Source organism: Schistocerca gregaria, chromosome 5 (assembly GCF_023897955.1).
Source record: "Schistocerca gregaria isolate iqSchGreg1 chromosome 5, iqSchGreg1.2, whole genome shotgun sequence".
In the NCBI taxonomy this organism is placed as follows: Eukaryota; Metazoa; Arthropoda; class Insecta; order Orthoptera; family Acrididae; genus Schistocerca; species Schistocerca gregaria.
In genome coordinates, this window is record NC_064924.1 from 238011429 (window position 1) to 238025170 (window position 13742).

The following is a 13742-nucleotide window of genomic DNA, read 5'->3' on the forward strand; positions in this document are numbered from 1 at the left end:
CACATACACTGCCCTCAGTCAAGTTTGCATATTAGGTTCTCAATCACGTTTTCCATTTATATGTCGTATTTTGTGTAATTTAAACTACAGCTGCAAGTAAGCTGTTGATACTGACATTGCTGATATAAAACATAAGATCCAGTTCTTTCAAGGGCCCACTGATTTTAAGGATGATGGATTGTACATACAAATGTAATTTGCTATTAAAATCATGAAGTATTCTGTTAACCTTAGGTGCATAAGTTTTACATTAGGGCACAAGTTGATTCACAAGCCAATTCCCATCTGATACCATTTCCTTCTGTGATGAGGTAAGATAATTAGAACGGTTTGGCTGTGTCAGCTATTAGCTTACAATTCCTTGATGCAGTCAAAAAATTCTTTTAATTCACAGAAGGGGTTGGCAACAAGCCATTTATTTAATGTTTTCCTAAATTCAGGCTCTGAAAGGTCTTGTGCCATCTGCGGAAGCTTATTAAATAGTTTGTGGCACACTGTTGTCGTCGTCGTCGTCTTCAGTCCAGAGACTGGTTTGATGCAGCTCTCCATGCTACTCTATCCTGTGCAAGCTTCTTCATCTCCCAGTACCTACTGCAACTTACATCCTTCCGAATCTGTTTAGTGTATTCATCTCTTGATCTCCCTCTATAATTTTTACCCTCCACGCTGCCCTCCAATACTAAATTGGTGATGCCTCAGAATATTCCCTACCAACCGATCCCACCTTCTAGTCAAGTTGTGCCACAAATTTCTCTTCTCTCTAATTCTATTCAATACCTCCTCATTAGTTATGTGATTTAGCCCACTAGCTCATAGTTATTGATTAACTTTGATAATCTATGGTATATTGTATGTATGGAGTTGGTATTTCTCATGTTGTGACCATGAATATTATTACTACATTTTACTTCATGTAGATTCTATTTGTATATGTTAACACTCGGTATATATACAGATTTATAGCAGTCATTATTTTACACTCAAAGGACAAGGGTTTACAATGTGCTTTATGCTGAGTACATGTAATGACTCTGCTTCCTTCTGCAGAAGTAATGTCTTGAACATGACTTAGTTTCCCCAGAGCGCAAGTCCATATGACAAAGTACTTTGAAATAGTGCAAAATAAGATGCTCTAACATAAGTTTCTGGTAGACATTTCATAAGACATCTTAATAATCCAATTACTCTGGATAATTTAACACTAATGTATTTTATGCTTTGCTCACAGGACAATTTATCGTCTAAGTATAACCCCAAGAATTTTACATAACAGGGATCATTAAAAGGAATTTTGTCCTTTAGACTAAATTCCATTTTGTGTGTTTTATTCTAGTTCAGGACAAATACATTTGATCTGAACCAATATGACGTTGGGGCAAGTGTATTGTCTGTTGGGGCAAGTGTACTGTCTGCAGAATCTTTTAACTTATTTAGATCATTGTTTTAGTTTAGGAAGGTAATGTCATCTACAAATAGCACTGTAAAAACGTTGATCATTACAAAAAACAAAAATGGTCCTAACACGTATCCCAGCGGAACTCCCACCTTAGTTTGTTTCTTGGTAGACTTTTCTGTGCCAGTACGCACAACTTGCCTCCAGTTTTTGAGATAAGACTTTAGTAAAACTTCCTGGCAGATTAAAACTGTGTGCCGGACTGAGACTCGAACTCGGGATCTTTGCCTTTCGCTGGCAAGTGCTCTACCAAATGAGCTACCCAAGCACGACTCATGTCCCGTCCTCACAGCTTTACTTCTGCCAGTACCTTGTCTCCTAGCTTCCAAACTTTACAGAAGCTCTCCTGCCCGTGAAAGGCAAAGGTCCCGAATTCGAGTCAGCTTTAATCTACCAGGAAGTTTCATATCAGTACACACACACACTGCTGCACAGTGAAAATCTCATTCTGAAGACTTTAGTAGTTTTACACTGATGTCCCTGATGCCATAAAAATGGAGTTTCTGTAGAAGTGTGTCATGTCCTACACAGTCAAATGCTTTACTCAGGTCACAGAAAATGAGCAAATCTGTTCTCCTCCAACAATTTAAGAACATATTTAATTACATAGTCTCTTGCATCTACTATTTACAATTTTTTTCTAAATCTACAATGTGCGACATTATATTCCAAGTTTTTCATAATATGAAGACAACTGATGGTAAATGATGTATGCTATTACTTTTGCCATGACTGGAACTATTGATATTTGTCTCAAACTTGCAGGGTTCTTTTTGTCACCCTTTTTATACACAGGAACCACCATAGATTATTTCAGCTCCTCTACAAAGTATCCCTGTTAAGAAGTATGCCTCTGATAAACATTTATTTGTGCAGCGAGTCAGTGGATAAACAATGAAATCAATGACTTTCTTCAGCAAATGCAAGACATGTCATAAATACCAGCACTATCTGATGACAAAGTTCCTTACTGTTTTTAATACAGTCCTAGGAGTAACCACAGAGAAAGTGAGATTATTATTGTAGGACGTCGCATGATAATATTTTCCTAAGAGTTCTGATGGACTTTTATCATGTTTACTGATGCCATTGCTTACTTCCTTTAATAAAGTAATCATTAAACTCTTATGGAGAGAGAGTGATTATGACCTTATGTGATTCTCTGCAAACACCATTTATGAGATTCCTAGCAGCAATGCATTTATTGTTAGAAGTTGTAATGTGGTGGGCATTGTGTGACTTTTTCACTTCAGTAACTGCTTTTTTATAATCATTTCTACATCTTACTTACAAAAATTTTGCATTTTCAGATTTGGTGGTATTATATATATCTGACAGCATCATTACATCATCTTTCATATCAGAAAGCACCATGTCACTACTAAGACTGACTGAGCTGGCCTGTTAGCATATAATAAGGACACTGATTTGTGGTCAGAAAAGAGAAACACTGTTACATTCCACTGAACTTGGATGCATTTAAAATTAACAAATATATTGTCTAAGCACACTTGTTTCCTAGTAGGTTTATAACTAACACACTATAGATTGAATTGTCGTAGTAGGTTTTTCAAATCACTAATCCTGCGCTTGTCAGTCGACATGTCAAATTCAGTATTAAGATCACCACCTATTATAATGTCATAGTTGGTAAAGATTTTCTCAGTAAAGGCACATAACCACTGGGAGGCCTGTACAATGATACTACTATTAGCTTCGTTGTAATTATGACTATGCCAGTGGCTCGAAAATTCAGTTCTTCACACACATAATTTAGATCTAAGTTACCAGTGGTGCAATTGATTGATCTACCAACATTGATTGCTACACAACTTCTCTTGTGAACTCTTCTGCAATAACTGTTTGATAAACTATAATTTTCGAACTTAGAAACTGGAATTTCATCTTCATTGGCCCAATGTTCACTTAAATACAATAATTGAAATTTATTCTCTGCCGAGAAGTCATTCCTTGTCATTTGAACCTTGGATGTTTAAAAAACTGATTTTTCAGGTCTATATTTTGCTCTTCCTCAGTTTTTAGATGATACTTTTTGTTGGATTTTTTTTACTGGTTTATCCACATTTTTATCCCCATCAAGCCATTTTAGTTTCCCTTGTTTTTTATTATTTTGCAAGTGTGTGTAAACATTCTGCTTAATGTTAAAGGTCCCAGTTTATTTAGGTGCAGTCCATCCTTTCCTCGGCAGTTTTCATTTAATAATTTATTTGGATCTATGAACACTGCTCCAAGTCTATCACACTGTTCTTTTATGGCACAGTTTATTTTGCAGACATATATATCACTTACATATCTTCTTTTCACTATTGCACTGATTATGAGCTGGGAACCTGGATAGACACTTCTAGCTAAACAAATCAAGTTACTGCTCTATCTGAGAGCATAGTTCAACAGTCCATTTCTCACCTCCTCCACATCCGTTTTTCCAACTAAAGAAACTTAGGTAATGTGTAAGAAAACTGTGTGTGTGTGTGGAAGGGGGGGGGGGGGGGGGGGGGGGCATCAGAAATTGAGTGTATAGCGGGGGAGGAAGGGGGGGGGGCACTAGTAACTGATGCCACAGAATTTGTTTGCTCTTATAGTATCCATTACATTTTAATGGTTACATTAAAAATTTACATTGTCTGTCACATAGCAAAACTGCTCAAGACAAACTTCATTTCACAAAATCTTTATTATAATCTCCTATGAACATGCAGTTTTTTAATTGCTGATTCATGTATCACATCTCTTCTGCAGTTTAAAATTGCATACGTATCTACCTCTGTAGTTGCCTCATTTCCCATTCAAATTACATCACTCTCAATTTTATTGCTTTATTTTCCTGAAAGGTTGATCTCTTATAAATTAGCAAACCTCTTCCAGTGGGGAGGATTCCTATAGCCTCTATGCAACAAACTACGCTAAAGTGCCAAAGAAACTGGTATAGGCATGTGTATTGAAATACAGAGATATGTAAACAGACAGAACATGGCGTTGCGACCAGCAACACCTATATAAGACCAAAAGTGTCTGGCGCTGTTGTTAGACTGGTTACTGCTGCTACAATGGCAGGTTATCAAGATTTAAGTGAGTTTGAATGTGGTGTTATAGACAGCGCATGAGTGATGGGACACAGCATCTCTAGGGTAGCGATGAAGTGGGGATTTTCCCATACGATCATTTCACGAGTGTACTGTGAATAACAGAAATCCGGTAAAACACTAAATCTCCGACACTGCTGTAGCCGGAAAAAGATCCTGCAAGGATGGAACTAATGATGACTGAAGTGTGTCATTGAACATGACAGAAATGCAACCCTTTTGCAAATTGCTGCAGATTTCAAGGCTGGGGCATCAACAAGTGTCAGCATGCATACCAACAACAAAACATCATCAATATGGGCTTTCAGAGATGAAGGCCCTCTTGTGTACTCTTGATGACTGCATGACACAAAGCTTTACACCTTGCCTGGCCTGTCAACACTGGCATTGGACTGTTGATGACTGGAAACATGTTCCTCGGTCGAACAAGTCTCGTTTCAAATTATATCTAGTGAATGTGTGTGTATGGGTACGGTGATAACCTTGCGAATCCATGGACCCTTCACGCCTGCAGGCAACTGTTCAAGCTCTACAGGCTCTGTAATGCTGTGGGACGTAAGCAGTTGGAATGATATGGGACCCCTGATATGTCATGTCACCTCTGACAGGTGACACGTATGTAAGCATCCTGTCTGATCACCTACATATGTTCATATCCATTGTGCATTCAGACAGTCTTGGGCAATTCCAGGAGGACAATGTGACATCCCACCCATCCAGAATTGCTATAGTGTGACTCCAGGAACACTATTCTGAGTTTAAACACTTCTGATGGCCACCAAACTCCCCAGACATTAACATTATTAAGCATATGTAGGATGCCTTGCAACATGCTGTCTATAAGAGATCTTCACCCCCTCATACTCTTATGGATTTATGGGCAGCCCTGCGGGATTCATGGTGTCAGTTCCCTCCAGTACTACTTCAGACATCAGTCAAGTCCATGCTATGTCATGTCATGTTGCGGCACTTCTGCATGCTCACGGGGGCCCTATATGATATTAGGCAGGTGTACCAGTTTCTTTGGCTCTTCAGTGTGTGTATATACCATGGCATATTAACCCATAGAACCAATTAAATTTAAAAACATGCAACAAAGTGATAAAACTAGTTTTCTAGCATTATATACTAACCTATTGCCTGTCCCTCAATCAATTTGAGCCCTCCAAGTTGATCACCAGGAGCTGCCCTCAATGTCTGAAGCAGGTGCAGAACCAGCCACTGCCTCTCTTGTGTTGTGAAGAAAGTGGATTCATTGTCCGTCCCTTCAAAACAAGCTGCCTCTTGCTGCACAAATTCCTTTAGCCCACCTCCAAATTCTGATTTCAGTGTTTTTGGAAGATGAAGTTCCTCTGCTGCCTTCAACAAACTAAAAAAGATTAACATAATTTCAGAACAGCATTGCAGTTTTCTACAATTTCCAGTTTTGTTGTGCCAAAGAATGTGCATGATGTTCTGTAAGCATCTCTGTTTCCATATTATGATATGGTACTCTTATATGCAGACAGATCCATTTCTACGTTAAGTTTAATATAGTCCCTTTCTGAAAATTGGACTTAGAAAAATGCACAGAATGAAACAGTGTGCTATACTCCAATTAAAATTACTTTGTGATTAACAAACTGCAGTGGCAGCGGAGAATGTTGCTTGCATGCAGTCAGCCACTCTTCACATGTTCCTACAAAATGGGCGATGTAAAGAGCACTTGGCACAAGAGAAAGAACTATGACTGGATGGTACTTGGCACCTGTCTTCAAACCACTGAAACATCATTCACAAATTAATTTTAAATGGAGTATAGGTTTTACACCAGAACAAATGCAAGTGAACACAAGCAAATGAGTACTGGCAGAAAATTTGCCAGTGTTCACTATTACACTGGAGAGAACAGACCAGATCATGAGAGAATGGGAACAGATTGTGAGTGCTGCACCTTTTATTTATTTATTTATTTATTTTTTTGCAATAATGATTGGCACACAGCATAAAACCCTATATAGTTTGAGGCACAATGGAAAACTTTGATATTCTAAGAGGATCATTTCTCGTGGCAAGTGCAATAAGCAAAATGGTGTATGAAGAGAAGAATTTAGGTTTCTGAAATTGTATGTACATGTGAAATGTATGGAGGTAGTACATTGCATCTCCAGCTATTATTAGAATTATTCCAAAACTGTGTACGTATGTTGATTCATGCTTTTAGCTGGTTTCTCAGTATGATTGTAGAGGAAATTTAAAAGCATTATACTAATTGCTGATGACAAACATAACTGAAAGACGGCTAACATTTAATCAAAATATCCACGGGTGTACTGCCGGTCTATAGTGTCCAACGGGCACAATATTTTGGCGATCAAACATGTCGCCATCATCAGGTGAACTGACGGACTGAGCACCTGTGAACGCGCCGGCTGCTCAGGGGGAACTGGGTTCGGTCGTGACGGTGGCCGATTTAAATACCCTCCGCCTGCGGCGCGCTCCCTCCGGCGTCCGCGCCCCGCGCCACGGTAGCGCGGTGGAACAGATTGCGATGGCGTCCGAGATGACGTAGGTGTGATGGCTCTGTCCGCCGTGGTCGTCACAACTATGCGTTTGCTCGATTTACTCTTGATTAACCCAATCGCTGGTTCCCAAGCCTTGCTAAGATTATAGCCACAGTCACGGTTTATGAGGTCGTCATTGGTGCGAATTTCTATGGCCTCTCTAACAACGCTGTCCCGGTATCTCGACGTCTGTACCAGAATCCTCGTGCGGTCATACTCCATAGCGCGATTTTCCAACAAACAATGTTCAGCGACCGCCAACTTGCTCGGATACATCAGTCGAGTGTGCCTCTGGTGTTCACGGCATCGATCCTCGACGGTACGCATCGTCTGACCAATATATGACTTGCCACATTGACACGGAATCTGGTATACGCCGGCCTTCCTCAAACCGAGGTAATCTTTGGCGCTCCCCATCAGTGCACGAGTTTTATTTGGAGGACAAAACACAGTTCCGACCCGGTGTTTCTTCAGAATGCGGGCGATTTTCCCCGAGAGTGCGCCTGTGTATGGAATAAATGCAGTGCCTACCTCCTCCCTCGTGACTTCATCCATCTCAACAGGTTGTGATGCAGTGGTTGGGCGGAGAGCACGTTGGATCTGCCACTCTGAGTACCCATTTTTTCGAAATACAGTTCTCAGATGTTCCAATTCCTGGGGTAGACTCTCTGTGTCAGAGATAGTGCGCGCCCTATGTACTAGAGTTTTAAGTACCCCATTCCTCTGTGAGGGGTGGTGGCAGATGTCTGCATGCAAATACAGATCAGTGTGTGTTGTCTTTCGATACACCCCATGACCTAGGGTGCCGTCAGCCCTTCTCCTGACCAAGATGTCAAGGAAAGGTAATTTACCCTCCATTTCAGTCTGCATAGTGAATTTGATGTTGGGGTGTATGGAGTTTAGATGTGTAAGGAAGTCAAGGAGTTTATCCATACCATGTGGCCAGATGACGAACGTGTTGTCCACGTAACGGAAAAAGCAAGTAGGTTTCCATTCGGATGACGACAGGGCTTCCTCCTCGAAGTTCTCCATGTACAAATTCGCTACCACCGGTGAGAGTGGGCTACCCATGGCGACTCCTTCCATTTGTTCGTAGTATTCTCCATTAAAAAGAAAATACGTGGAAGTCAAGACATGCCTAAAAAGTTCAGTGGTATTCTCGTCAAACCTCTGACCAATCAAATCTAGCGACTCTCGCAGGGGTACCCTCGTAAACAAGGAAACAACGTCAAAACTCACCATGATATCTGACTCATCCAACCTGAAGCTATCAAGGCGTTTAACGAAATCCACGGAATTACGGATGTGATGAGGGCATTTACCCACATAAAGAATTAATATTCCAGTCAGGTATTTGGCCAACAAATATGTAGGTGCCCTGATGTTGCTGACAATGGGGCGTAATGGTACCCCCTCTTTGTGAACCTTTGGAAGTCCATATAGTCTACGCGGTACCGGACCTTGGGGTATCAATTTCTTAGCGTCACCCTCTGATAAATCTGCGACCTTGAGAAGAACCCTCGTCTTGTTCTCCACCTTCTTTGTAGGGTCAACGCTGATCTTCCGGTAGGAATCGTCATTTAGCAGGCTCTGCATCTTATCAGTGTAGTCCTTATGGGAAACAACAACTGTAGCATTGCCTTTGTCAGCCGGTAAGACAACAATTTCAGAGCGTTCCCTCAGATCACGAATCGCTGTCCTCTCTTTACTGCTGATATTTGACTTCATCGGCTTGGATTTCGTCAATGCACGACAAGTTTCACGACATATTTCCTCGGCTGATTCTGGCGGAAGTCGAGCTGCAACCTGTTCATCAATTTGAGTGGCATGGTGTTGAGTGATGATGCGGTCTCGGTTTTGCAGAAAGGTCTCAACTTCGCTCCCACCCGCAAGTTCACTCCGGTCGCAGAAATTGTTAGTGCTGTTGCAGACGGTGTGATACCTGACAAACCTTTTTTGATATCATCAAAAATCTATAATACAACAGTGAAACAACAGCCATGTAATTATAGCTACTGTGAATGTAAGCAATGAGGCTGACTACGTCTTCCATATATTTTTAATTTTAATCAGCATAGCAGGTACACGTTCTCAAATATTTCTTTTTCTTCAATTTTTGTCTTGGAGGTCTCTCTGAATCTAGAAGCACCTACGATACTGACATTCTTCTATCAGCAATATGCATTCTACTGATTCCAGTCCATTGCTCATGCAACTCATGTCAATAACGGAAACGAGTAAGATAGAATACAAAAGCTTTCTGTATTGATAACATCAAAGCAAGGACAATGCGCCATGAATCGCCACAGTATACAAAGGAATATCATTCAACGTACTTTCATCTGCCTCTCAAATGGCAGTTGTAAAACCTACTGTTTACACAAAAGGAAATTCTTGTTCACTGTTGTTCCCTCTGGTGGTAAACCAGGCTTTGAAAGGATCAGTCGTACTACCTGCGCAAAATTATTTAAATTTTTCCATCAATTGTATGTGATGGCTGATGTTTGTGTGAAGTCACATAGCCTCTTTTGTAATTGGCTGATAGAAGCAGACCGAATAGGCACCATGTTGTTTTACATATTTGCAAAACTTTACTGCCACATTTGGCAGTTTTCTTATTTATACTTGTGTACTGTGAAAGTATGCAACAATCAGTCTTTCCTTCTCCTCCTGTGTGGTTAAGTCTCCCGTGACCCACAGTTCTGGGTGACTTTATCGAAATCTACTCCTTTTCCAGATCTCTCCAGTTCTTTTCCTTCATCCCTCTTCCTTCCCCTTCAACTCTTCTGCCTGAAAAAGGGGCCACTGGCTCTGAAAGCTTGCCTAATTACAGCCTTCTTTTGTGTGTGTGTGTGTGCGTGTGTGTGTGTGTGTGTGTTTTCCCGCCACTTGGTTAGTAGACTTTTTTCCTACCCAATTAAATTATTTTGACAAAAATTATTTGTTTTTGTTGTTATAGGGAGAGTAAAAATATTACTGGAATTCAGTTCACTGGAAGTGGGGTATTTTCACCTTGTGCACTTCATGTCCATGTCTGCTTCCTAATATACAGCGTGAAGGGTATAAATCAAATATTGTGATCATTGATAGCTTAATATGTAGAAAAGGTACAGATAGAGGCTACCATTTACTTTTAAGCAGTAACATTTTTCTAGTAATGATTAAATTTTTGAAAAATCTAAAATTTTGCTGTAGCATATGGACTTAAATTTAAAAGCAATCTTTTTATTTAAAGTAACTTATTTCAAAAATCATGGATGGCTCTGAACACATTGCTTTCCAATTGTAGTACACTTCTTGGATTCTTCTGCAAACAGTTTCAACCTCAACATTAACAAGCATTTTATCAGGTACTCATCTTTTCTAGCTCTTTAGGCTACTGTTAAAAAAAGTGCATCATTCTATTTTACAAAATCATACTTACTTCAACATATCAATTGACAGAAGGGTTAATACTCTTTATTACATACCTAAGTACAAGCATCTTAGTCGACTATTGTTTGCTGACAACTCATTTCGATACCTGAAACTCTTCACGAAATAAAAGGGGTGTTACGTCTTACGTGACTCATGCAATATGGTGGGCAGTGTCGTTTATTGTTAAGTCTCTTCTAACGGTTTGTAGAAAGGTGTGACATTTACTTTGTTGAAACCCAATGCTGTTGAAAGAAGTGTCACGGGGTTTATGAATTGATAGGTGAGACGAATGATAATTCAGAAACAGGTCTGCCCAGCTTCTACCAGCTTTGTTAGTGGTGAAAGGTGCATTAATACCATTCCTTTCAACTAAAACAAATGCAATTTGTTGAGTTCCCATTTTCACTGCTTTCACAGCAAAGATGGCTTCATTTAGGTTTATATATGGCGTTCTGAAATAAGGTAGTGTATCTTTCAAATAAAGTTATATGAAAGCAAATTGGTCCCTAATTAAGACCCTTTGTGGTAGCCCATATTTGAACCACACTGTGATTCCCCAAAATGGCACAACGGTAATTACGAAATGCAGATAGAGGTATGGAAACCAGGTTACCTTTCAGTAAAATGAATTGCAATGCAGAATTAAGTCAGAAGATCGAGGAAATGGTTAAGTACATACCTCTCGATACACAGCGCGCCGCAAATCAAGTTTGCACAAATGAAAATTCACTACATCCAAACAACAAAGTTCAAACAATCAATTATTTACAATCATTCCCTAAGCTGGTCACAGCATGTACTGAGATGCCAGACCACATTTAGATAAATATCCATACTTGGACTTTATCGTTTAGCCACTTAAGTGTGTTAGTTTTCTTTTTTTTCCCCTTTCTGCTTCTAACAGTCTTTCCATACACGCCACATAATTTACAATAATTTACTACCAGGCATTTTCTGCATGGTTGTAACAGCACCACCAAGTGGACTAAACTACACCAGTCAATATAGACTAACCTTTTGGTGTCCATGCATCCACACTTCAACACCTGACCTGCTGTTCAGGGGAAAATAAGCATTAATAGCTTGCTCTTGCCACATACACATGGAGACACTAACCAGCCTAAAATCATTCTACTCTTAATCACTCTAATTATTTGACTGTAAATGAAGTAAATAATGATGTGTGTTGTTCAATACATTGTCCTCAGTCATTAGTAAAAATACCTGCACTTATACCCCAAACACAATATACGATTATAGAGAGTTGGAAGCACAGTTTACATACCCTGTAGAGGTATGAAAAAGCTAAATCAACAAAAAAAATTATGCAGTGGAGCAAAATATCAGTTGTACTACAAATTTCAGCTGCCCGCCACATTAACATCAGTATGTGATACTAAGAAAATAAACAAACCTACTGAGAATGGTGAAACATCATTGAAACATGTTCTGGTAATAAATAAGAGAGAATCATGTTTGCTCAAGGCTGAAATATATTTCCTTAAAATTATAGGATAGTTTCTTTGACATCACATCAAAATTCAATAAATCAGAAATGAACTATCATGTTAAGATTATACACAAACCTCAGCCTTCAAGAAAAAAAGAAGTAAACAATCCTATTTCAACACTGAACAGGTAACAAGTTACTTATATTAGTTAATGGCCATCATCAGATTTTTATATGGAAAAAAGCTACCAAGTTTTGTGACATTTTACAAAAACCACCATTTTTGCACTATTTCACTAAAATTGCCAATTTTGCATTTTTTACAGAAACTAAAACAGGTTCAAAATGCATAGAGGAGAGAATTTACGAATATGCTACAATGTAACTTCTTATGTACTGGGTGCCCACAGGGATTATGGCAACTTGTTTAAGTTAATTACAAGTGTGTGTAAAAGTGTTTAAAACACTCATTCTTTTGTACTCCATATGCAAATGGAATTAGAAGAAATCCTAATAACCAGTACAATGGGAAGTAATGTCTGCGAGGCACATTACAGTGTAAGTCTGGAAGAATACTGGAGGTAATGGCAGATAAATGAACAAATGCACATGATATTCTAAAAGTGCACTCATATCTTGTCTTTTCAGTCTCATCAAAAGTATTGGGAACACATCTGACATCAGGGTGCACAGTTTTATTATAAAATATTAAATTATTTTGTATAATAGATTTGCTTTTCAGCAGCAAAAAGCTACTGTCAATGTCATTAAGCTTTCACAACATTTTAATATTTTATGATTAATTCAATAAATTTGGATGCAACACTGCATTAATGTTTATATAATTTTGTATTAAAACTTTTGTTTCCCTTTAGCAAGGTATTCCACTAGATTAAGCTCAGTTGCTCACATCGCTCGGATGCTACATGTCCTAATTACAATAATATAATTAACTTGATACTGTGGCCTCCACAATTACATTTTTCATTTAAATACCCGAAATTTATTTCAGCCCTGTGACCCGAGGTTCCACGCAACTTTTCTGTAACTTTTCCCATTTCCTACGCCTTGCCAGTCTATTTCCTTCACCCTCTTCCTTACCCTTCAACCGTCCTGTCACAAGGAAGATAAGTTGGATGCAAAAGCTCATGCATTTTCACACTCCCCCCCCCCCCCCCTCCTCCTTTCTGTTGCCACTTGACGGGTATGTTTTTTTTTTATCTATACATGTCATATTTTCAAAATTTATATCAAGATGAAGCAGTATTCAAAGACCATCACTGTGACTCATTCTCTTTTACTTTTGTGATTTGGTGGATATAAGTTAGTGTTTTACACCACGTCTTGGAACCTAATATTGCAAATTGTCTAACCCCAGACACCTATTACTTAAAAATGCATCTGAATACATTAAGACTGCTAATGACCAACTTAAATATCCCTTAATGCTGCAATTTATTATCTCTGTAATTTCACTTATTGGCCTGCTGTGTATTAAGCCACTAATTTTATGCTTTGAAGTTGTTTAGCCAAATTATACTGGGTTTCACTGACTTCTTTTTTAACCACTGTTACTGCAATGAGCATTTGTTCCCACAATTTATTAACTCATCTTGTCAAATGATTTTTTTTCCTGAGATAAGGAGGATGAAATAACATTCTCCTATTAAAATTAGTTTTTTAATTTACATGCCAACATTATTTAACACAGATTCAGCCATCATTAAAGGTCATCTTTTTACCAATCAGTTTCATTACAATGCTGAATTCTTTTG

General features: G+C 38.9%; 1 protein-coding gene across 1 annotated transcript in view; it reads right to left on the reverse strand.

Annotated features, from left to right (window-relative positions):
- LOC126272586 (anoctamin-8-like) overlaps window positions 1-13742 on the reverse strand; it is a 144005-nt gene that overhangs the window by 114382 nt on the left and 15881 nt on the right. The window contains exon 4 of the mRNA XM_049975512.1: window positions 5691-5926. Coding sequence (XP_049831469.1) covers window positions 5691-5926 — 236 coding nt within the window. The remainder of the gene's footprint in view (window positions 1-5690; window positions 5927-13742) is intronic.